This window comes from Rhinoderma darwinii, chromosome 9 (genome assembly GCF_050947455.1).
Source record: "Rhinoderma darwinii isolate aRhiDar2 chromosome 9, aRhiDar2.hap1, whole genome shotgun sequence".
NCBI classification, from domain to species: Eukaryota; Metazoa; Chordata; class Amphibia; order Anura; family Rhinodermatidae; genus Rhinoderma; species Rhinoderma darwinii.
In genome coordinates, this window is record NC_134695.1 from 94090539 (window position 1) to 94116841 (window position 26303).

A 26303-nucleotide genomic window follows, 5' to 3' on the forward strand; every position below is an offset into this window, starting at 1 on the left:
TCACGTTTAATGTACAAGAGGATAAATAACAGCAATAATTCGCTCAATAAATAATAACTTCTCTCTGGCAAATTCCCCCCTTGGATTATATTTCTTTACAATTATTGAGTTGTTTCTGAGTAGCTGGAGACAGAACATCCGAAAAAAGATGCAGACTAGAAAGGGTGTCTAAAGTCCAATACACAGTCCAATATGAGGATCAGGCCAAGGGTCTCCTAAAGATGAGTATTGTACCCGTGTTTAACTATCCATATTCCAGGGTTACAAACGGACTCCCTGCAGTTCTACTTAACCAGACTTACAACACATTAGGGATTCATGGTACTAATGGAACTGTGGGGGGTCCAGTTGTTAAATCTGGACTATGGATAGTTAAACATAGGTGCAATACGTCCATCTGAATGAGGCTTTAGATTGACAGCATTTCTGACCATCTATTGTACATGGAGTAAATCTCCGTCTTTGCTTTCTTTCCAGATCTGGGGGTCCAAGGATGGGTAGATGCCAGGGTCTAGTTGAATTTCATGTACAATAACCCTCTCCAACCTGTACAAACCCATAGGGCATTTAAAACTTGCAAATTAAAGTGCAAGATAGAGAAAAAAAAAAACCTTAGCACCTTAGTGGGAAGAGACTTTGAGGCACTGCATATTCCTATAGACTTTAACCTATTAGGGACTGTACATTTTATATACAGAAGGTGTGAACGGTCTGCAGAATAATAATAAACCGGCTTTGATGGTGTCCATGGCAGTGCCTGCAGGTGAGAGCAAGAAGAGGACGGAGTCAGTGCTAGATCCCCACGTATAATGCGGTAATAAGGCTCCACATGAGATCTATATACAGGAATAACCGTAGTCTCTAATCAAGATAAAGTCTCTGCAGGAATGATCGGTATCTATTAGTCTGGAATGTCACAAAGACTTAGAGATTCTGAAGAAATTCAAGTGAATATCTTTATGTGGTTTCATTCCAAGGTCTTGCACCAGGACACAGTCCAGTAGGTGCCGCACACCATACAAGTGTCTCTCTCCCTGTACATAGTGTCTTATGTGTGGCGTCTCTTCCTCACTGCGGCCACCTGTCCTCTCCAGGCTCCGGTGTCTGTTTCCGCAGATTTTGCCTCATACAGCGGGGGCAGCTTGTAGAGTTGTCATAATAGCAGTCCCTGGGATAGAAAATAAAATAAGCAAAAAAGTAGTATTATATTTTATAGTTTCTCTATAAGATTACCTGTACATAAAGCGTAGACGCAGAACAAACTGGAGGCAAATTCATGCAGCCTAAAAAGTAACAGAAAATGGGATCTGACGATCAGAGGTAAAAATGAAGCATTCGCCATCATAAAAATCCCATCTGAATCAATTTTGGGATGTTCAGATACAATGACCAGTGTGAACGGAGCCTTAGCCTTGGTGTAAAGAATCTCACCTGTGGAACACGGCAGCACAATCCTGGCACACAGATGTGTGACTATCAAATGGGAACAAAATGTCTCCTTCCTTGCACAGTTCACACACAAAGCCCTTAGCCTGGCAGCGCTGCAAATATAAAGATTACACATGAACACAGCAGCACACTCACATCATTTTAAGCAACATCTTTAGATGCGGAAGAGCTAAACCAGTGGTCATCAACCTTCAGCACTCTAGCTGTTGTAAAACTACAACTCCCAGCATGCAGTGACAGCTGAAGGCTTTATTATTCCAGCCAAAGGATGTCAGGGCATGCTGGAAATTGTAGTTTTACAACAGCTGGAGTTCCAAAGGTTGCGGACCCCTGATCCAAACCTCCCCCAGAATATCGAGATAGATGATAAATGTTAGGCAGGTGCGAGCCCGCCAAGATAGGCCGGGTGAGGAGAAGTTGTATGGAACAGTGGCTGAGCATGTGTTACTCCATACAACTCTATGGAAGATAGTAAAACAGCGGAGGGAGCACATTTCAGCAATTGTCGGGGTCCCAGCAAGTGGGACCCTCACCGTTCTAACATTTATCATCTATACTATAGATAGGTGATACATTTTATTAGTGGGAATATCCCACTAAAGGGTTATTCCCATCTCAAGTGAATCCCCTATTTCTGACAATGTAGGGGCCACATCGCTGTTTTTCAAATGAAAGGAGTTGTGCTGAAGTTCCCATTCGCAGCGGCAGGCCGGGAGCGCCGCTGTGAAGGGATATCGTTAAAAGGGATGCAGCACTAAACCAGCGCCGCAGCCCCTTTATACTCATAATCGGCAGGGACCCACACCAATCAGAAAGTAACGGCTTATCCTAATGATGTGCCATTATTTCATAAGATGAGAAAACCCCTTTAAGGATATGTAAATCTGGCCACTTCTAGTTTAGAAACCGATGATGTTCATCTCAGAAGAAATAATTGAAGTCATAAGAAAAAAATAAATAAAATCCAACCTGTCTAATTCATTTAACCTCAACATCAGGTTGGGTGCGGATCTGGTAGTTTAAAGGGTAACTAATCTTTTAAAAAAAACTTTTGACATGTCATAGTGACCTGTCAGAAGGTTTGATCGGTGGGGGTCCGAGCACTGAGACCTCCACCGATCGCTAAAACTAAGCGGCAGAAGTACTCCGGTAATCGAAAGATTTTTCACATTTTTGTTTCACTTTGAGTCCAACCTCAAAAAACTACTTTTTATTGGCCTACCCACCTCACAGTCCAGCTTAATGTGCTTGGCAAACATGGTGTGTATGTCTGTGAGGGAGGCACCCAGCCGTCCGCTGCTAACATCCAGAAGATCCTGCAGGGAATACATGTCATCGTTCTCCACAAAATGCTGGCGATCCTGTAGCTGTACAAAGAACACATTAACTAACAAAAATCACATCCAATCAGAAGTTATTTGTAGAGTAAATCCAATCCTGACCTGCAGCAGCAATCGGGCCTCCATAGCTTCTTTGCAAGTGATGAAGTACGGCTTCATGAGGAGGATATCCTGACGTAACTTCTAATAAAGAGACAAGACGGCAAAAAAAAACAAAAAAAAACTTTTACATTCTGTAAATTACATTCATATACAATGCATACCTGGATATAGAAGAAAAAAAATAATATATATAAACTGTATGCAGGGTCTGACCAGCTCTTACCCGAATCTCTACCGGCTCTTCCACATAGTTAAACAGCAAAGGGTTAATTTCCCGCAGCTTGAGCACTGGACGGCCCAGCATCAGGGAAAGATACCGCATACTACACCGAGACACCTGCAAGTGGAGACCGCATATTAGGTTTAAATTCACTCATCTCGGCCTCCAACGCAAAGGCAAAATAGGTCTTGTTCATAAATCCGTAAACTAAAAAAAAAAAAGTCAAAACGAGGGGCTACGATGTTCCGAAAAAAAAACCTTTTGGCACTGCTCAGTGGAAATGCAGTATCCCATGGGGATCCTTCATGTTCTGACATATCAAGATACTTTTAGATGACTTGTCCCTTTATAATGTGGTTAATTACCCTGACTGGGGACACAACACATGAGGAATGAGCAGGATTCACACATTGTATGGGATATATAGACAACGCTTCTTAGTCCAGACATACTGCAATGGGTATAAAGTCAGTATTGCCCTGATCCATTGTCGCACTTGCTTTACCAGCATTAGGAGATATTTGCTAATTTGTCTGGTAGAAACTTAGAAATGCTGCCCACACACGTGGCGGTGGTGCAGCCAAGAACCGATCAGAAAAACACACTGAACCCATGTGCTTCACCTGTACAAAAAAACGCTACGTGAATGGGCAAAACGCTACGTGAATGGGCACCCAAACACCTACAAAGAAAATTTTTTCAACTGATATAACAGATTGGCAGACACTAGATTGATCCAAATGAATGAATTAGCAACATAATTTAAAGCTTACCATCGTTTTATCCATCCTCGACATTGAGACATGGCAGAAGATGGTGTCAGTGGGGGGGCTGTGAGCAGGGACCCCCCTCTATTGTGAAAAATGAAGGGTACCCTATTTCCTCATGATTGAGTTAGCTTGATGACATCCATATTACTCAACAGCTATGAAACGTGAACATGCAGTTGACATAGCCAAAAAGGCATGGCAGGGCGTCCCAGGACACCAGGAAGTCCCAGCTGGCATACTACCATCTATGCTCTTCTGCCATGCCTCAATAACATGGCAAGAGACAGATAAAAATGGCAGCGGAAAGCTCGACTGCGCTATCAAAACAACAGAACCCTGTCACAACGGTGACAAACGGAAACCTTTAGCAACGTTTCCGTCACCATTGAGATCAATGGTAAGGGAAACAGAAGCTTAGGTTTACGTTTGGCTTTCCATTGATGGGTTCCCCCGATGGAAACCTCAGACATAACCCCTCAACAGAAGGGAAACGGTGATGTGAACAGGCCCTTAGGAAACATCAGCACAATCCATACCTGAACAGAGGCTACACAAAAAAAAGTCATCAGTTCTACAGACCCCATAATGAAGAATCCCTTTACCTTTTCCACCTGCTCCCTGCACTGAGTGATAAGCTCCACGGTTCTCTCGTATGCAGAATGGATGAGGTCTCTGGCCTCCTGGTCAATAAGCTCTGCAGTCGCTTCACTATAGGGTCTATCCGCAATCATTTCCCCCTGACGTCCCAGGTCAAATGACACTTGACCCAACTTCTTGCTCATTCCAAATGTCACGATCTGTAAAGGACAAACAACGGTAAGTCCTATAGAATTTGATTCATCCACCCTTAATGTGCCCATTATATTCACAATCGATATAAAATGATAAATTCTGTCTTTACCTGTGCGTACGCAGTCTGTGTGACCTTCTTCAGGTCATCCTGTGCCCCGGTTGTAATGCGTCCAAAAAAAATCTGTTCAGCAACACGGCCTCCAAGCATCATGCACATGCGGTCAAATAACTGTTCCTTGGTATATAGATATTGCTCCTTAGGAAGGTATTGTGCATAACCTAAGCCTTTCCCTCGAGGAATGATCGATACCTAGAGATGCAGCGAAGAAGTAAAGAACAATCGGTTTAGCATGTACCCACTAAATAGTGACCAAACATGGGAAGACACTTCTTCATAGAGAACAGGGACCCCCCAACAAGACAAGTATTGAATCTGATCTAAATGTCACCTTTAGAAGAGGATCGGCATGCTCCAAGAACCATCCAGCCACTGCATGTCCCGCCTCATGGTACGCCACTGTGCGCTTCTCATCTGGTTGAAGGACCTGAGTCTTCTTCTCCAGTCCTGAAAGCAGACGGATGTATCAATAGTGGTCAGATTCAGACAACTTTCTAATATATTTTGTGTTTCAATCCTTTTGCCATTTCAAGATTGCTGCTTGCGGTTAGTGGATGGGAATATTCTTGAGGTAGATAGCGGATACCTTTCACAGCTGAAATTTGTTACAACTGTATCAAGTCTAGTCAACTGCTTGGACTCTAGATTTTACCTGCACGGATACAGTATAGCAAACTATCATGACAGGAGAAAGATTTGGAGCTATGCTGCCGATATATTATCTTACAATGGATTGCCTACACTGGTTACAGCTATATTCAAGGCTTCCAAAAACATTCAGATCTTGGAAATAGTGAGGAATAGAAACAAAGTATAGAACAAAGTTGCAGGACAAATCCCATACATTGTTCCGCAATCCGTCATTGAGGTAAACACATAAGGGTAAGGCATCTCTAAGCAATGTCTTCATGCAGATAAAGTTATGGTGAGCTCGTGTCCCTAATGCACAGTGCACTACAATACTATACTTGGATTGTGAAATTAAACGGTAACCTCCGATTTTCTCACCTCCAATGACACGTTCAATGGCCTGCTCAAAGTGCTTCTCTAACACATACGCATTCAGGTGTCTTGCTGCGATATTATTTCATGTTTTGGGACTTATATTTTAAAAAGTTTATTTATTATAAAATAATGTGTGTTTCTGTGTATTTTTTTTACTTTTTATTTATTTATCATTAATTTTTTTTACATTCATTTAACTTTTTTTATTTATTTTTTTAATCCCGTAAAGGGATTTATTTTTTTGATTTTTAATTTGTAACTGTAATGTACTGGCATAGATCTATATGCCAGTACATTAGCCTGTTACTGATTGTACACAGGCAGTTGTTAGGGCATACCTGAGTATGTCCTAACAACAGGAAATATGTTTAGACAGCCTCGGGGTCCTTCAATGGACCCTGAGCTGTCTGGCCATACAAGTTATGGGCCTTGATCGCGTCACAGTTATCTTCTGTGACCGCGATCAAGGTGCAGTCCCCCCTCCTTGAACGCCGCAATCAGCTTTCATCGCGGCATTCAAAGGGTTAACGTCGGAGAGAAGATGTTTCTCTTCTCTCCGCTGTCAGAGCGGGGCCGTGGCTGTGTATTACAGCCGTTGCCCCGCTCTCGATCGGCCGCAGAGACGGCTGTCACACAGGACGAGAATGCTCGTCCTAATGCGCCAAGTACCCCGCCGCTCAGGACGAGCATTCTCGTCCTGTGGCGGCAACCAGTTAAAAAGGTCAGCGCCATGACTGGAGCCTAATTATATACAACACTTGGTAAAGAGGAGAAGCATGACACAAAGGATTTGTCAGAGGAGCCGTGTATGAATATAACATAATATTTTCAGTATTGACCCAAAACCAAAAAAAAACCATAAATAACACAAATAAAAAATAGTAAATGAATACAGCGTCCGCAGTAAATTAAGGCCTGTCCTTGGGGCGACAGTCACTGTGGGCCAGCTGTCTACCCCTCCCTCATCGTGATAAGCGTAGAGTATATTTAAGCGATTTGCCATGAGCACCCCAATCCCAGTGGGCCCAGCGCTCCCTGATGCTGACACTAACCCTGCCACCCTTACATACTGAGATCACACCGCCACAATTCAGGACTACGCCCATCAACCGAAACTGGATAAGATACATATCAAGACTGGCATACCGTAACGGCAGAAAAATGCAGCATGGCCTTGTTGTCGTCCTAATTCACACTTTGCATTTTGATTCAGTTATCTTGTAGCCAAAACTCACCCCTCAAAAAATTTATAAAAGGAGGCTCATAAAGCTTTCAGTGACACTTCTCCCGATACATTCCAAAAATGTGCAGAAAAAAAGAGGAATTCCGGTTTCAGCAAATAATGTTTGTTTGTTTTTTGTAGAATTAAAAGTTAGACAATTTTCCAATATAATTTTTGTATTAATTCCTCAAATTTTCAAGATTTCTGCTTGATATTCAGTAGGAACATTCATTATTTACTTCCAGTGGATACAATTCTGCCCATGGTCATGTGAGGGTATGTTCACACGAGGGCGTCCGTTACGGCTGAAATTACGGGGATGTTTCAGCCTGAAAACATCCCCGTAATTTCAGCCGTACTGGCATGTGCAGGCGCTTGAACGCCGCGTCAATTACGGCCGTAATTAGCGCTGCTATTCATTGGAGTCAATGAGTAACGGCTCCAATTACGGCCAAAGAAGTGACAGGTCACTTCTTTGACGCGGGCGTCTATTTACGCGCCGTCATTTGACAGCGGCGCGTAAATATACGCCTCGTGTGAACAGACAAACGTCTGCCCATTGCTTTCAATGGGCAGATGTTTGTCAGCGCTATTGAGGCGCTATTTTCGGACGTAATTCGGGGCAAAAACGCCCGAATTACGTCCGTAAATAGTGCGTGTGAACATACCCTGATGGTCGCACAGGTGCTGGGATCGTTACAAGTCATAGTTCTGATACACATACAGTAAGGCCTGATTTACACGAGCGTGTGCGTTTTGCAGTGTATGATGCGCGGCTGCGTGATTTTCGCGCAGCCGCCATCATTATGACACTCCGTTTGGATGTTTGTAAACAGAAAAGCACGTGGTGCTTTTCTGTTTACATTCAGAGTTTGACAGCTGTTGCGCGAATCACGCAGTTCGCACGGAAGTGCGACCTGCGTGGTTTTCACGCACCCATTGACTTTAATGGGTGCGTGATGCGCGAAAAACGCTGAAATATAGAACATGTCGTGAGTTTTACGCAGCGCACTCACGCTGCGCTAAACTCACGGAATGTCTGCACTGCCCTATAGAGTAATATAGGTGCGTACGACACGCGTGAAAAGCACGCGCGTATATTACGCTTGTGTAAATGATGCCTAAATGTAACGATCTCAACACCTGTGTGTCCATCACATGACCATGGACAGAATTTTATCCTCTGTAAGTAAACAACGACTGTTCCTACTGAATAACAGCAAGCAGAGGTCTTGAAAACTGTGAGGAATTAATACAGAAAGTTAAATGGAAAATTGTATAACTTTTAAATCTACAAAAAAATAACATTAATTTGCTGACAGTGGACAACCCCTATAAAGTGTGCCTCCACTTGTGATCTCCCGCCCGACCTGAGATGCTCCTGCACGCTAGGCTGTACAGTTGCCATGGCAACCGTACGACACCCAGAGAATATCGTGCACGGGTACAATTCTTTTTAATAGTACCCGTGCACGGTATTCTCTGGGTGAGGTACAGTTGCCATGGTAACTGTACCGCCCAGCGTGCAGGAGCATCTCCCCATGCCTGATGTCAGGTCGGGCAAGAGATCATAAGTTGAGGCGCACTGTAATAATATAGAAAACATAGTACATAAAACTTCAACTATAAGAGCCTTGATGCCACAGCAAACACATACACAGATAGAAAATCTGACCTTGTTGCCCATAGCAACCAATCACAGTACAGCTTCCATTTTTCCACAGCAGTTTAAACGAAAGCTGTGATTGGTTGCTATGGACAACAAGACCCACCGTTTTTTTTTATAAACAAGACCCATTGTGAATAACACCCAATATGTCGGATACTATATAGTTAGGGTATGTTCACACAGGCTGTTTTCAGCCGTTTTTCGTGCCGTAAACATCCCAAATAACGGCAGAAAAATCGGAAGCAGAATGCCTACAAACATTTGCCCATTGATTTCAATGGGGAAATACGGCGTTCTGTTCCGATGGGGCTTTTTTTGTGCCTCATTTTCAAACAACGGCTCGTCCAAAGACACCCCGTAAAAAGAAGTGCATGTCACTTCTTGAGCCGTTTTTGGAGCCGTTTTTTGTTGACTCAATAGAAAAACGCAACTGGTTTGATTAAAAAACGGCTGAATATCAGAGGCTTTTTTCCCTTGAAAACCGCTCCGTATTTTCGAACGTTTTTGAGTTTGTGTGTTCACATACCCTTACACCGACGTCGTAGTAACCAAGTGATCATGGATCCAACACTGGAAAAAACATTCTGGGCCTGATGTATAAGACTAGTGCAGACAGTACTTGGGGCAGTTGTCCATAGCAACCAATCATGAGCAGTGCTTTCATTTTTAGGCTGCCATTGAAAACAGCTGGAATCTGGTAGGTTGCTATCGGCAACTGCTGCAATAGGAGAAATAGCAGCAAACAAAAATGTCATTGAGTAAAGCAGAACAAGTTATGCAGGACTGTACCTTTATGGTGACGTTGCTGGACAATGGTGGTAGTGGTGAAGATGATGGTGAAGATGACGATGATGGTGACGCTGCTGAACAATGGTGGTAGTGGTGAAGATGACGATGATGGTGATGGAGAAGATGATGGTGATTGTGATGGAGAAGATGATAAGGTGTTCAATTATGATGGTGGACATGGTGCTGGCTGTGATGCTGCTTCAGATGTTATATATAAAATAATAATACTGGCGATGACAATGCTGATGGCAGGAGGTGCAGATGGTACGATGGTCAGGAGGAGGGAGCGGTCTGATGTTACCGCTGACCGCTTAGAAGGACCACTCAGGGTCAACAAATGAGAAGTCCTGGATGGGGTTGGCATCAGGTGGAGAGTTGTTTCTTTCTGGGGTGTTCAGGAAGGACAAGGATAAGGGCTGGCTTAAGGCGGAGTAGTTGTTTTGGCCCAACCGCGGGAGGAAAGGTGGTTCTGCGGTCTTGTTCTCAATCTTCTCCCAGTTAATTCCTCGATAAAATGGGTGCTGCCGCACATTTCCATGCCATCCTAGACGCTGTTGCCAGTCCTTGCAGAAAAACCTTTGGAGAATGTCCTTTGCCTCTTTAGTAAGTTGCTTGGGGTAGGTGGGCTCATCCGATTGGACTTTCAGTAAATATTTGGTTTTAGTTTTGACACGGCTGAATAGATATTTGTTGGTAAAAAGTCGATAGAGGATTACGCCAAACGCCCACCAGTCGACAGCCAGGCCATAGGGGTCTCTCGTTAACATTTCTGGTGCCATATAATAAATTGTTCCACCCCATCCAGTGGTCGTTTGGTCTCCAAAGATGTTTTCTGCAGCCATTCCAAAATCACAAATACGTACGTGGCCCTGGCGGTCAATGATGATGTTATTTGTTTTTAAATCATTGTGGATCACCCCCAGTTGATGTAAGTACTGAATGCCACAAATGATTTCTGCCGTACATATAGTTGTTGTTCTTAAGTCCAAGGGTCCAGTTGCCTCCAGCATCTGCTCCAGGTCGCCGCCAGTGAGATGTTCCATCACAAAGAAGCAATGAGTTTGCGTTTGGAATCCAGCGTATGCATGGCAGAGATACGGGTTGCCAGATGTTCGTCGCAGTACTCTCTGCTCCCTGAGTACGGCCGCCACCTTCGTATTGGCAATGGCTTTGACAGCCACGGTGGTATTTTTGCTTTTGAGTGATGCCAGGAGGACTGTCCCGAATGCCCCTCGACCAAGTTCCTGGTGGAATCGGAAGTGTGACAGTCCAAGGGGCACGATGACAGAGGGTGATTCGGCTGGTTCATTCTCCTCACATTTTTTTTTGTTTTTCCTTTCCTCCTCCTCTTCCTTCTCCACACTTTCTATCTTTCGCTTACCTCCTGTTCTCGCTGGACGCTCGGCATATACTCGGCCTTTGCCGGACAGGCCTCCATGGTGACTTGATGTCTGAAGCTGCCTTGAGAGCTCGTCCTTTGCATCTCTCTCATGTTGATCCTCGCAGAAGCTTTTATGGTGTTCTTGTTCTCTTTTATTGCTTCTTTTATCTGGTCTTCCTCTGTCACTCTCTACACTCTCCCTTTTCCGCTTCTTATCATTTTTGGCATACCCCTTGCTCCCAGCCGGGGCGGGTATCTCTATGGTCCGGCCAGATGTTGTGCTGCTATACTCACTCCTTCTGCTACCTGTCTCACTCAGGTTCTCCATTCCCAATTCCCCAAAACCCAACGAAATATTTCGTAAAAATGCGCTCTCCTAGGACAGTATCCAATATGGAGTCAGAGACGTTGTGGGTGTGTTCCATGTTTATATAGCTTCGTGATGTCATAAGTATTAATAATGTCATAGTAGAACATCCAATGAGATGAGAGATATGCTGGGTGTGTCCCATGTTTATAGAATGCAGTGATGTCACGGCCTAGTAAATGTACTTTACATTTTATTTAAAGAGACATACGGCTCTTTCTTTCTACTAGTTTTTTATGACAAGGAACTTGTAACATGTTCATCAATAACACATTCTTCACCACTTTCTGCAGCCACAGAGTGAGTTCTCTTAGTGACTGGCAATTCCCATCAGCACATCATGGCAGTAGCCGAACACAGGCTGCCATAAACATCGCCAGTATACTGCGGGGACGTGGCTGGAAACTAGGAATTCCAAATTATTGAGCAATTCCAATGATAAATTTGGGAAACCGGATTAATGTTATGTAAATAATAAAGCATTACATGGCGCCCATTGAAATCTTTAGATATACACACACACCATTTACACACTATATACACACACACCACACATAAACACCACATATATAGATACATATACCACATATACACACACACACCACATATACATAGTTTTTCCAGGGGCACTTTGATTGTGAAGATTAGGTTGAGCTTTGCTGGGGCCTGGCTTGCCATGGTGCGGGTTTTTCCAGACAACACATCTTTTTCCCTTATATTCCCAGTATACTGACCTTACTATATATACTGTACTGTCCTCACTCTAAGGTCCAGACAGTGAGGACAGTGTATACAGTGATGACAGTATACGGGGAATATAGTGTAATGGGCTGGGCAATTAATCGGGAATTTTTTTTTAATTCAGCGTATCTTGTGCATTTCTGAGGTTTTTTCAGTTCAGTTTTTTTTCACGGTCTCAAGTTTATCTGTGTCCTCAAGACGCAGATACAGTTGAATCCAATGTTAGAGCAGGCATCACTGCCTCGCGCCTGTCTGTACCAAGCTGTGAGCTGCTCGGCGCAGACAGGTGTGAAGACGTCTCTGCCTCCCGCCCGCCTATTTGTACTGAGCTGTGAGCGGCTTGACACAGACAGGTACAAGGCAGTGACGTCATCGCACCTGTCTGCACCGAGCCACACAGACCGAAGGGGCAGATGGATCTCTTCCACTCAGCGTTGGGACAGGGTTAGGTGAGTATGCATATTAGTATTTTTATTAGGCACTATTGGGGCTCTGTGGAGAGCAGCTGTGGGGCATTATATTGCGAGGGGACAGCTATGGGGGGCTTTATACTGTGTGGAGGGCAGCTATATTGGCATTATACTGTGTGGGCGCAGTTATGAGGGCATTATACCGTGTGGGGGCAGCTATGGGGCATTATACCGTGTGGGGGCAGCTATGGGGCATTATACTGTGTGGGGGGCAGCTATGGAGCATTATTCTGTGTGGGGGCAGCTATAGGGGCAATATAATGTGTGGGGAGCATTATGGGGCATTAAACTGTGTGGGGGCAATATAGTGTGTGGGGGTAGTTATAGGGGCAATATACTGTGTGGGGGCAGCTATGGGGCATTATGATGTGTGGGGAGCACTATGGGGCAATTTACTATGTGGGGGCAGTGTCAGGATATATTGTATACAGTAGTATACAGCAGGCTCAGGGGATATATATTAATTCAATGGCATAGCATGCAAATAGGGGGCGTGGCATGTAAAAGAGGTGTGGTCTAAATGATCATTAATTTATTGTAATCGAGGTTACATGTTCAATTAATTGTGATTTTGATTAAGGTCATAATCGCCCATCTCTAGTTTATGCAATGAAGATAACTTTGTTGAGACGAGTCTACAATAATCACAGGAGTCCTTAAAGGGAATGTGTCGCTAGAACAATATATATATTTTTTTAGTTAAACTGTTAGTATATAAATGATTACACATTGTTCTAATTTTTTTAATTTTTTCACAAGTCAGGAAATATTATAAATTAGCTTCTAATTTATAACATTTCCATGTGCTGGTCACTAGAGGGAGCAATTCTCAAAATTGCAGCATTGGCATGTGGTAAAGCAACCTCATTGCTTTATGCTGCAAAATTGGAAAAGACACACTCGCTCTAGTGTCCTCACACAATCCCCCCTCCTTTATCCTGGCTAGTGCCAGGAGAAGGAGGTGGTTGAATGTTCAAACCTCCTACACTGTGTGCCGCCATTTTTTGAGCGAATGCACAGTGTAGGAGGATTATATACAGTGGTAATCACACAGTATAACACGGACATAATACACACATCACATACACAAACATAACTTACCTACTCCTGTCGCTGCCGCTCCCTCCGCTCCTAGTCCTTGCCTCTGAACATATGGACGGAAGCCGCGACCGGAAGTAGTCATCTTACTGTCCGGCCGCGGCTTCCGGTACACATGAAAATAGCGCCGGATTTCGCTCTGCCGAAGATCTTCCTTTTGGACTGTGTGGGAGCGGCGCATGCGCCGTTCCCACACAGACGGCGTGCACTATAGTGAATGGAACGGCTCCCGTTCGCATTCTCTATGGGGATGTATGTGCCGTATTCCATCTCTGTATGTGTCGTCAATCGACACATACAGAGATGAAAAAACAAAAATGGCAGCCCCCACAGAGAAGTAAAAGAAAGAAAAAAGTACAACACAAAAACCCAAATAAATAAAATGTACTTTAATGACATAATAAAAGCAATAACATATAAAACATTTTTTTTTTCGTGACACCTTCCCTTTAAGGGCTCACACACACACAAGTGCCCCCTCATTACCGCGCTTACTCACCGTTGATATACGGTATGGTTCCAGCGGGAGTAGCGACCTGTACTTTAGCTGCAATGTACATGTAATTGACAGGGTGACTTACACTGGATCCATATAGATAGACGCAATAGATCAGAACACAGCTCACAGGTTACATCATGGGTGGCAAGCTTTACCGGGACAACTATTTGCCAAGATTTTGCACAAAAAGGAACAGTCCCAGCAATATATGGGACTCTTGGCAAATATAATATATATACACACACAGGTGTGAGGTATGAACGTAACACCCCTATGTTTGAAGTGTTGCGCGTTGCTTTTTCCCCTTTTTAGAGAAATATTGGTGTTGCGCCTTAGTAGGAAAATGTTGGTGCGGTTTCTTTTACAGGACTATGAGTTAGGCCGAGATAAGACCATACAAGAAAGTTATTATGTGTTCCAGACGGTGCAGAATTCGCCTCCATAAGTGTAACTGTTCTCTTTATGTCAAGTCTTTAGGCCGCTTATAAGTAACTTAGAAGATATTCATATATGTTAATATATATTGTTATATCGGGGAAGTTGGTGGCGGTTGTCATAACTGGGCGATGCAGCAACATGGCAGTGGGGTTATTTTATCCTGGGCACCATGTGGCTGGGGAGCCCTGTGATGACACAGGACGCAGCAATGTTGTAGTTACACTCGAGCGTAGGGGATTGGATTTCTTGGAGTCTATTTAGAGACGTCCTCTTCCTGCCCGAATGTTGTTTTCGAGTGATGCAGGCCGGCGTGTGAGGAAAACCCATGTGTAGCCGAGTTCCTTCACATGACTTGAGTAAGTAGAGTCGTCTATTACGTTACCCCAACCATTTGTTAAACTCCCTAAACTCTTACTGATTAAATAGAAACAAGGGGACTTTATTGTTAGCCGTTTATTGTTTCAAATTGTACAGAAAATACATTTTCATTCAATATTTTCAAAACATTAAATAACATAGAATTCCCATAATGGAATTCAAAACCACAAAACCCGACCCTATCGGGGTCATAACATTATAAGCATAGCATAAATAATAAGAATAAATAACGGGAAGTCCTTGAAGCTAAAAATTATGTTAGCCAATTCCTTTTTTGAGCCGGCCTCACTTTTTACAAATCTTCACGCATGCTTATCTGGGAGAGAGATTTTGATACTCAATTTTCTATGCTTGATTGGAAACGTGCGCTCTCTTGGGTAAAATAAAAGGTGTCTCATGGTATTAATCACTGGGAGACAGCACAAAAACTGCTCCTTCGTTGGTATTTCACACCAGTTAAATTTGCACAAATAGATAATACCTGTCCTGAGACTTGTTGGAGACAATGCTTTCTTAAAGGCACCTACCTCCATCTGCGGTGGTCCTGGCTGGTAATTAGGCCTTTATGGGAATCGGTCTTTAATTTGATGCATACGGTAACTACTCATTCGATTCCACCAGACCCAGCCTTGGCATTGTGCTTCTTGGGAATGAAGCATCTCCCAAAAGATCTGGTAGTGGTCATTAGCCATATAATACTTGCCGTACGACTGATTATTGCCCGGCATTGGAAATTACCTATCACCCACTTGAAACAGGAGGTGATTAATGCAGTGACTCATTCTTAGGAGCAGTTATATTGTGCCAGATTCCCCGGAGGTCATTAAAATATGGCTCTATGGTCACCATGGACCATTTTTTAAGCTATGGTATCTTCATAGTATTTTCTGTTAACTCGTGGTATATTTGTTAGCGTATATATATTTTGTATACTGATTTTATGGAAGATCCTAATTGTCAACTACTATAACCAATTTTGCTTTTTGGTCTCTGATACTGATTGTAAAGGATCTGCCAGGCACAGCTTCTGTATCTACGCCCATAGGTAATCAGTCTGCACCTGCTTCTATGTCTGTGAGACTGACTCCTTCTTCCACCACTCAGGATGGCAGGCTTAGGAGTGGGAGAGCCTATTGCAGCCTGGCCAGACGGAGCTAGCTCCCGCCCTCTGTCTATTTATACCTGCCTTTCCTGTTCCTCCTTGCTTGTGATTCTTCTCTCTTGGTTTCCTGGCCCTGCTGCAGCTTCTTGAACTATTTGTCCCTGCTTCGTATTGACCCTGGCTTGCTGACTACTCTCCTGCTCTGCGTTTGGTACCTCGTGCTCTCCTGGTTTGACTCGGCTTGTTCACTACTCTCCTGCTCTGCGTCTGGCACCTCGTACTCTCCTGGTTTGACTCGGCTCGTTTACTACTCTTGTTGCTCACGGTGTTGCCATGGGCAACTGCCCCGTTTCCCTTAGGTTCTGTGTTCCCTTGTCTGTATGTCTGTCGTGCACTTATTGAGTGTAGGGACCGTCGCCCAGTTGTACCCCGTCGCCTAGGGCAGGTCGTTGCAAGTAGGCAGGGACTGAGTGGCGGGTAGATTAGGGCTCACTTGTCTGTTTCCCTACCCCCATCATTACATAATCACAAGCAAGGAGGAACAGGAAAGGCAGGTATAAATAGGCAGAGGGCGGGAGCTAGCTCCGTCTGGCCAGGCTGCGATAGGCTCTCCCACTCCTAAGCCTGCCATCCTGAGTGGTGGAAGATGGAGTCAGTCTCACAGAAAGAGAAGCAGGTGCAGACTGATTACCTATGGGCGTAGATACAGAAGCTGTGCCTGGCAGATCCTTTACACTGATATTGAATGCTGATTTATATCTACATTTCTGTGCTCAGGTACTTTTGTCCTTTTCCCTCCCCTTGCTTTTCCCTTCACCTACCTCCTTCGCTGATTGTTTACATCAGGGGTCGGGAACCTATGGCTCGCGAGCCAGATATGGCTCTTTTGATGGCCGTATCTGGCTCGCAGACAGGGCTCCTACCCAGTGGCGGATTATCATTAGGGCGTTTCGGGCCCAAGACTGCCAGGGGGCCCAAGGAGCCTATGACCGCCCGAACCCCCTCATGCCCAGTGGCGTCGCTAGCACCGGAGGGAGCCCCGGTGCCAGGACCGCACCTGTCAGGCGAGGGGAGCTTTGCTTCTACTTAGCAGCCGTGGTCTGTGCTGCTTTAGAAGCTCCCCCTCCAGCCCCCCTTCCCTGCTCTAAACATCTCTGCTGCTAGCTGTCGGGACATGGGGGAGGGGAGACTGTCGGCGGGCTCTGTGCTGTGAGCAGGAGAAGAGCTGCAGTGAAGACATAAAAGGTAAGTGCATGTGTGTTTAATATCCATATTCATGTGTGTTTAATGTCCATATTCATGTATGTTTAATGTCCATATTCATGTATGTTTAATGTCCATATTCATGTGTTTACAAGGTGTACTTTGTGTATAATGTGCATACTCGTGTATAATGTGCCTACTTAGTGTATAATGTGCATACTCGTGTGTACTTTGTGTACTATGCATACTTTGTGTATAATGTGCCTACTTTGTGTACTTTGTGCATAATGTGTGTACTTTGTGTACTGTGCGTACTTTGTGCATAATGTGCGTACTTTGTGCATAATGTGGTACTTTGTGTACTGTGCATACTTTGTGCATAATGTGCCTACTTTGTGCATAATGTGCCTACTTTGTGCATAATGTGCGTACTTTGTGCATAATGTGCCTACTTTGTGCATAATGTGCGTACTTTGTGCATAATGTGGTACTTTGTGTACTGTGCATACTTTGTGCATAATGTGCGTACTTTGTGTACTTTGTGCATAATGTGCGTACTTTGTGCATAATGTGCCTACTTTGTGCATAATGTGCGTACTTTGTGTACTTTGTGCATAATGTGCGTACTTTGTGCATAATGTGCATACTTTGTGTACTTTGTGCATAATGTGCGTACTTTGTGCATAATGTCCTTACTTTGTGCATAATGTGCGTACTTTGTGTACTTTGTGCATAATGTGCGTACTTTGTGCATAATGTGCCTACTTTGTGCATAATGTGCGTACTTTGTGTACTTTGTGCATAATGTGCGTACTTTGTGCATAATGTGCATACTTTGTGTACTTTGTGCATAATGTGCGTACTTTGTGCATAATGTCCTTACTTTGTGCATAATGTGCGTACTTTGTGCATAATATGGTACTTTGTGTACTGTGCGTACTTTGTGCATAATGTGCCTACTTTGTGTACTTTGTGCATAATGTGGTACTTTGTGTACTTTGTGCATAATGTGCGTACTTTGTGCATAATGTGCCTACTTTGTGTACTTTGTGCATAATGTGCGTACTTTGTGCATAATGTGCATAATGTGCGTACTTTGTGCATAATGTGCGTACTTTGTGCATAATTTGCGTACTTTGTGCATAATGTGGTACTTTGTGTACTGTGCGTACTTTGTGCATAATGTGCCTACTTTGTGTACTTTGTGCATAATGTGGTACTTTGTGTACTGTGCGTACTTTGTGCATAATGTGCATAATGTGCGTACTTTGTGCATAATGTGCCTACTTTGTGTACTGTGTGTACTTTGTGCATAATGTGCGTACTTTGTGCATAATGTGCGTACTTTGTGCATAATGTGCGTACTGTGTGTACTTTGTGCATAATGTGCCTACTTTGTGTACTAGTGTTTAGGTAGTGTTAGCAATAGTTACGGCGCGGCAGGGTGGTGGTGGAGAAGGGGGGCCCAAGTTTGGGTAACAGCCCAGGGCCCATGGTCTTCTTAATCCGCCACTGCTCCTACCTGTCTATGGGAAGGATGCATGCACCGCGCTCCATCAGCCCGTGCACCGCGCTCCATCAGGCCGCGGTGCACGCTGATATTGGTAGTTCTTTGATGGCCTGATAAGCATTGGCAGCAGTGGTGAGCGGCAGGGAGCATGGACTACATTTCCCATAACTCCCTGCATAGCCGCGCCGTCTGCAAGCACGCACCTGCGTCCCCTAGTGAAGCGGCATCTGCCTCCTCCCTTGTGTCTCCCTTGGACGTTAACGGTAGGAAGTATTCTATTCGTCGTTGGTTTAGCAACAGCATTAAAACGTTATTATGTTATAAAAAAAAGAGTTCGGAGATTTGTTGTTCTTTAAAATTAAATACAAGTCAATGTGTGCACTTTATGTACAGTGAGACTATTTAATAAAGTTCAATTATTTATTACGCTGGGTGTGCCTGCTTGTATGTACCACTTTAAGTAGTAAATGCTTTAGTTCCCTATGGGTCTGAGCCTCTCTTTTTTGTTCATTTTCTGTAAGACCAACACTTTTAAAAGGGCCACTGACAGATACAATTGCTCCAGCGGTCACTTAGTACACAAAGGAGTGTTCCTCTCTGCTGCACTAAGCCACCGCTGGACCTAAACAATAATTCGCTGTAAAATAATAAAATAGATAATTGACATAACTGACAATGCGTTGTGTGACATGTCCAACATTCCAGCTTCTTTCTTCTGCGAATGCCTCAAAGCTGGCATTCTCTCAACATCAGGTGGGAAGAATGCCAGCTTCCAGTCATGCGCAGGAAAAAGAAGAAGCCAGACTGCTGGACTGATGTCATGCATCGCAAGCTCACAATGTAAGTTATTTATTTAATTTTTTTACTGCTAATTACCATTGTTTCAGTCCAGTTGTGGCTTTATACAGCAGGGAGGAGCATTCCTTGCTGTACTAAGTGAACATTGGAGCGATTGATCTGTCAATGGCCCTTTAAACATATTGTACGGCTCTCGCGGAATTATATTTCAAAATATGTGGCGTTTACGGCTCTCTTAGCCAAAAAGGTTCCTGACCCCTGGTTTACATGGTTGTACTTGAAAGTATATTCCATATTGTTTGTTTTTGAAAAATAAATAAAAAAATGTAATTGCAAAAATAAATTATGTTAGCCATCTGCCCACACCACTTTTTTACTTCCAGCCGTAACTCGGCTCGGAGGCACCGAGCACCCCTGCAGATGGCTCTAACCAAAAACCACTTCCAAGGGATAACACCCTAAGAAGCCCTAAAAATTATTTTGGGGGAGGCATACCACTGATGCAACCCCCCACCACTTTTTACTGACCAACTTCAAAGACTCCCCCCGCCATAGCGAAACAGTCCTTGACCACCTCAAGCCTGTGAGTCCCTCCAAACAACAACCGCCCTGTCAACCCCTTCCATAATTGCCAACCACCATAAGTCCATTCCAACCTCATTCAAATGCACACCATCCCCTCTCCAAAAACCGCCTTCATCTGACTCCAGATCCCTGTGTCTGACACAAATTCCGCCATTTCTAGCTACAAAACTGGAAACGGCCCGGTTAACCTTTATTCTGGCCTTATTCAACAGTTCAACACAATGGGCAAGTCGCCAAAGTCGCCTTTGAACAATGTCGGACCACACGGTAACTAGTCCTGGATTCAAAGCCCACAAACAAAGTACATCATGTTTTATATCCTTAACAAGCTCACAGAATGGTCGCAGGCCCAAATTATTACCCCCCAACGTGAAGGACCAGGATATCTGGTATCCGGTCAAACTGCGCGTATGTCTGAAACTCGGGCAAGACCAGTCTTCACAGCATACCTCAAAATCCCGGCCAGTGAAGAACTGCGTTATCCTGAGGAATCCTGAGCTTGCGACTGTCCGGCCGTATATCAGCCCGCAGAGCACCCCAGTACACGTAGGAATGCCCTAATATCCAAACCAAACACGGGTGTGGGCCTGAAAAGAAAATATTCACACACATACAGAAGCAATTATGCCTCAACCTTAAAGAATCATGATATTCCACCTGTAACGTACACCCATCACAGCAAGAGAGAAAATTCACAGCAGGTGTTGGCGAACACATACGAACCAAAGTGCGCCGATTCCCACCGACTGATACCCGTTCCATCCAAACCCCACCGCACTGCTTCGGTCGCTGCACCTATCCGAAAGGATTGAGAAACGTAATTCCCAGGGCTAATGGCGCTCGTAGTCAAACACTTCTTAAAAACAGAGCAAAACTGGAAACGCAAAAGAAAAGTACAGTCTTCGTGTTGAAGCAACACTGATTCCAAATTCCCGCAAGCAATGGACAGGGCACACCGCGATCCCAGGACCATCCTCTCTAACCGCCGGGCACCGCCGTGGCTGAAATTCCTACCAGGCCTAAGCCCCTGGGAAGGAGCATTTCCCCCAGAATCCTGACCTGTAGGGTCCCCACAGGGGCTCCTCCTGCGGCACCAAACCAAAAGCAGGATTACTTAAGGGCCGGCCTCCTGGGGTGAAGTTTTTTGACATGTGACTGCTTCAGCTAATCAAAGGCGGTCACATGGACTACAGTGTCTGCCCAGGAGGCTGGGCTGAGCTCATAACAGAGGGACGTGTCTCCATGACATTGCCCGGTTGTTAAGTATAAACTTTTTTTTATTATTGCTACAGTATTTTCGCAGCACACATGCCGCCCAAAAAACAGCACCACAATTTGGTGTGGTTTTTCGGGCGGAATTCCCTGTGCTTTCTAGGATGGATACACTGTGTACTTTTACGAAGCGTATCTGCCCCGTGTGTTCCTATCCTATTAGCCAGAGCAGAGAGCCGCAACCAAGAGTAACTTTAGCTCTGGAAGACTTGGCCCCTGCCATGTATTGGATGGTCGCCCTTTATTTGAATGGGTATTATCTAGTACAGGGGTCTCAAGCACGCGGCCCCTGGGGCAGTCATCTGCGGCCCGCGGGACACAGAGCCGCTAGTATAGGCTCTGCTCCGAGACTCTGGAATTCCCTGTCATCGCTGTCCACATATGAACAGCGATGTCTGGGGCTTCCCCAGAGCCGGAGTCCCGGGCAGAGCGCTATTATAGGCTCTGCTCCGGGACTCTGCAATTACCTGACATCGGTGTCCATGTTTGGACACACGATGTCTGGGCCTTCCCCAGAGCCGGAGTCCCGGGCAGAGCGCTAGTATAGGCTCTGCTCTGGGACACTGGGGAGGCCTCTGACATCGCTGTCCATACATCGACAATGATGTCAGGGGCTTCCCCAGAGCAGGAGTCCCAGTGATTTCAGGAGCACATTTGGAGTCCCAGGATGAGCCTCCTACCGCTCTGCCCGGGACTCCAGCTCTGGGGTTGCCCCTGATATCTCTGTCCATATATGGACAGTGATGTCAGGAGCAGAGATGGAATCCCAGGCAGAGTGCTAGAAGCGGCTCTGCTCCGGGACTCCAGCTCTGGGCAAGCCCCTGACATCACTGTGGCAGCATCATGCGGAGGGCACTGTGGCAGCATCTACAGAGGGCACTGTGGCAGCATCTACGGAGGGCACTGTGGCAGCATCTACAGAGCGCACTGTGGCAGCATCTACAGAGGGCACTGTGGCAGCATCTACGGAGGGCACTGGCAGCATCTACGGAGGGCACTGGCAGCATCTACGGAGGGCACTGGCAGCATCTACGGAGGGCACTGTGGCAGCATCTACGGAGGGCACTTTGGCAGCATCTACAGAGGGAACTGTGGCAGCATCTACAGAGGACACTGTGGCAGCATCTACAGAGGGCACTGTGGCAGTATCTACAGAGGAAACTGGCATTATCTAGGGGTGTGTTACATTATCTACAGAGGGCACACTGTTGCATTATCTACAGAGGACACTCTGGCAGCATCTACAGAGGGCACTGTGGCAGTATCTACAGAGGAAACTGGCATTATCTAGGGGTGTGTTGCATTATCTACAAATGGCACACTGTTGCATTATCTACAGAGGGCACTGTGGCAGCATCTACAGAGGGCTCTGTGTCAGCATCTACAGAGGACTCTGTGTCAGCATCTACAGAGGGTACTGTGGCAGCATCTACAGAGGACTCTGTGGCAGCATCTACGGAGGGCACTGTGGCAGCATCTACAGAGGGCACTGTGGCAGCATCTACAGAGGACACTGTGGCAGCATCTACAGAGGACACTGTGGCAGCATCTACGGAGGGCACTGTCAGCATCTACGGAGAGCACTGTGGCAGCATCTACGGAGTACACTGTGGCAGCATCTACGGAGGGCACTGTGGCAGCATCTACAGAGGGAACTGTGGCAGCATCCACAGAGGACACTGTGGCAGAATCTACAGAGGGCACTGTGGCAGTATCTACAGAGGAAACTGGCATTATCTAGGGGTGTGTTGCATTATCTACAGAGGGCACACTGTTGCATTATCTACAGAGGACACTCTGGCAGCATCTACAGAGGGCACTGTGGCAGTATCTACAGAGGAAACTGTGGCATTATCTAGGGGTGTGTTGCATTATCTACAAAGGGCACACTGTTGCATTATCTACAGAGGGCACTGTGGCAACATCTACATAGGGCTCTGTGTCAGCATCTACAGAGGACTCTGTCAGCATCTACAGAGGGCACTGTGGCAGCATCTACAGAGGGCACTGTGGCAGCATCTACAGAGGGCACTGTGGCAGCATCTACAGAGGGCACTGTGGCAGCATCTACAGAGGGCACTGTGGCAGCATCTACAGAGGGCACTGTGGCAGCATCTACAGAGGGCACTGTGGCACTATCTAAAAGGGGGATGCCCAATCTTGACATGTGTGTCTTCCAAACGCTGCTAACTGAGCCGCCGCCTGCATTTAGCGACACTTAAACTGGAAAACTGGATTGTTGAAATAAGCACGTGGAGAAATATCTCAAATTTTAAACCTAGTGGTATTATTATAGTAATATAGTGTTATAGTAGTTCAAATAACTAATTAACAATAATTTTGTATTGTATCAAATTTGAAAGTAATACGGCCCGTCAACTTCCCATTTTTTCTATATGTGGCCCACTTACCCGGCCGAGTTTGAAACCCCTGATCTAGTACTACATTTCCACTGCTGGCGAAATGTGCGTCTGCTGCCAGACCCATAGTGATCAAATCATGATCGTTACAATCAAAATACCACGGGCAAGTCAACAAGTGCAATGTTACTTAAAGCAGATTTGTCACTAATATTGTAGGTGCAGGTTTGGTGTGTCATATCAACTATTTTTGTAAAGTATCATTAAAAGTAATATGCCTGATTTATAGGCAGCGATATCTAATGAGTTTGGCACTGCCACACACCTTCCTGAGGACTGGGTGACTGCAGCCTTTATATTAATGTGGATTTGCTTAGGAGTCTGCCCACAGGAGCAGTAATTGGGCGACCAGTAAAAAAAAAAAAACACAAAAAAGTTAACAAATAGAAGAGATTTATGATGGCATCTAATCTGATTACAGCTCTTTTTTCTCTAAAGCTGGTTGTAAAAATTGACCAACACCATCATAATGGCCTCAGATGCTCTGACGTAGATGACTTAGTGGAAACTATTGCCCCCGGAGTGCCAACTGGACATCAGCTGCTCACCAATGGCAGGAAGACTAATAGTTTACACTTCTCCACCCGCATTACTCTTTTGAAGTCCTGTTTCAGGGAAGTCACAGGGACAAGGTAATTTCCTAAAGCAGTCCTATCCTTGTTACCTTTAAATGTTTTTGTAAAATGCAAAAAATTACCTCTAGGTGTCACTGCTGCTATTATAACTTTCAGCAGTTGACCAAAACTTTTCTAGATAGAATATATAAACATATCTACAGTATAAGTGGGGTCTGAACAATGAATGCGTACATGTATTTGGATGAAACAAATAGAAAGGTGTCATATTTTTCCAATTAGGAATGTTTTTTGAGTAATACAATTAGCTTTAAGCGTATTTAAAAACAGCGTCTCCATCTATGACACCTGGCTTGTAGTGCTCATGAACTTGATTGATTTGCTTTGTTGCCCCTATTGTTTTCACTGCTGATCAGCTGAATGTAGCGGAGACTGCAGTGTGATTGGCAGTTTTGTTATGAGGTCACGGTTTTTGTTGGTGTCCTGTCATGACAGATCACTGCACACACTCCTCAGCGCTGTATATTGTATATTTGTCATTATTTTTGTTGATCAAAAAGTAACGGTCATTTCCAAAAACTTTTGACATGTCAAAGTGACACGTCAGAAATTTTAATCGGTGGTAGTCCAGGTGCTGAGACCCCCACCGATCTCTAAAACGAAGAGGCAGATATGCTCGTCTGAGGGCTGTGCCCCTTCTGCTGTAATGGTATAACAACGGCTCTTCTCGGAAAGACAGTTAGCTGAAGAAGCTTCAGCTAACCCTGCCTCTATGAGGATAGCTGTAGTTATACCATTACAGCAGAAGGGGTACAGCGCTCAGTTGAGCCCTTATACCCTTCACTTTAGCGATTGGTGGGGGTCTCCGCACCCAGAATTCCTATCTACAAAACTTCTGATATATCACTATAGAAAAAGGAAAGTGAGGCAGCACAACCAAATAGATGAAAAAATGATCCGGTTTAATTCCACATACATTTTAGCTCAGTGTGAGCCTTTCTCAAGCATCACACTAAACAGGGTCATTTATTTGGTTGTGCTGCCTCACTTTCCTTTTTCTTTTTTGAAGGGTCAATGGACTGTGACCCAGGAGGCGTTTACCCACCCAATTTATTTGTCCAGCGCTGCTGATCTCTATCTGATATGTCACTATATGTCAAAAGTTTTATGAAATGTCACTCTTTAAGATTTATTTACTAGAAATTATAAGGGATTGTACAGTATTAGAAAAACACGTCTGCTGTCTTCCACACCGGTGTCACGGTTATGGGGTATGTGGTCCGACTAGGCCGCTCCGACGTAGCAGCTGGTCAAACTATAGTCAATAAGTCTCTGGGACAAGACTACCTAGATAGATGATTTGGCCGATACTCGGCACAGATGACACTTTTTAAAGTCCAGGGTGTATAGGGATTGGCTGGGGAACTTTGCACTTTACAGGACTCAGAAGGGAGCTGCAGCCGTGTGTGCCAGCGTCTCTGGGGAGGGAGACACCAGCATAAAGAGATTCCTGCGGTCGCGGCTGCCGGTAAGTAGGATGTCCCGGCGGTCAGCAACCGCAACAACCTGTCCTTGGTTTCGGGGTGTTATTGCAGCTCAACCTTATTTACTTCAATAGAACCGAGCTGCTGTAGTACCAAACATAACCCATTGACAGGTGTCGCACGGTTTTTTGGAAGAAAGCAGCCATATTTTTCTGGTCTTGTACAATCCCTTTAGGCCGGGTTCGAACATTGTGTTCTTGTTACAGAATGTTTGTTACAGAATCCGCCCTAAAATTCCGCAACAAAGTACAGTACAATGTTAGTAAGCGGGGTTTTAACAAACTCCATTCATGTACAGCGCAAAAAATAAAAATAAGCTGTGGATTGTACCCATCCACAGTAGAGGACATTCAGATCTCTTTTACTTTACTAGACGTTTGCTGGGCATTTGCTGCATAGAAATTGATAAACATTCCATGAAGGGGGTTCCCATAAGGATAGACCAA

At 44.8% G+C, this 26303-nt stretch overlaps 1 protein-coding gene across 1 annotated transcript; it reads right to left on the reverse strand.

Annotated features, from left to right (window-relative positions):
* Nucleotides 1–2: 2 nt before the first annotated feature.
* LOC142661239 (differentially expressed in FDCP 8 homolog) lies at nt 3–9636 on the reverse strand. The gene is made up of 9 exons (XM_075838602.1): nt 9477–9636; nt 5123–5238; nt 4783–4983; nt 4484–4678; nt 3115–3228; nt 2892–2972; nt 2676–2816; nt 1432–1541; nt 3–1168 (listed from the first exon to the last, which is right to left on the reverse strand). Exons 3-9 carry the CDS (start codon nt 4888–4890, stop codon nt 1069–1071), a joined length of 849 nt encoding a protein of 282 aa, XP_075694717.1. The 5' UTR covers nt 4891–4983; nt 5123–5238; nt 9477–9636; the 3' UTR covers nt 3–1068.
* Between the last annotated feature and the right edge of the window lie 16667 nt (nt 9637–26303).

Coding starts and splice junctions, on each gene's coding strand:
- LOC142661239 (XM_075838602.1), bottom strand. CDS start 4,890: ATGTGCATGATGCTTGGAGGCCGTGTTGCTGAACAGATTTTTTTTGGA. Junction 3,229..4,483: donor GCAGGGAGCAGGTGGAAAAG/GTAAAGGGATTC, acceptor CTCCACTTGCAG/GTGTCTCGGTGTAGTATGCG. Junction 2,817..2,891: donor AGGCCCGATTGCTGCTGCAG/GTCAGGATTGGA, acceptor TTCTTTGTACAG/CTACAGGATCGCCAGCATTT.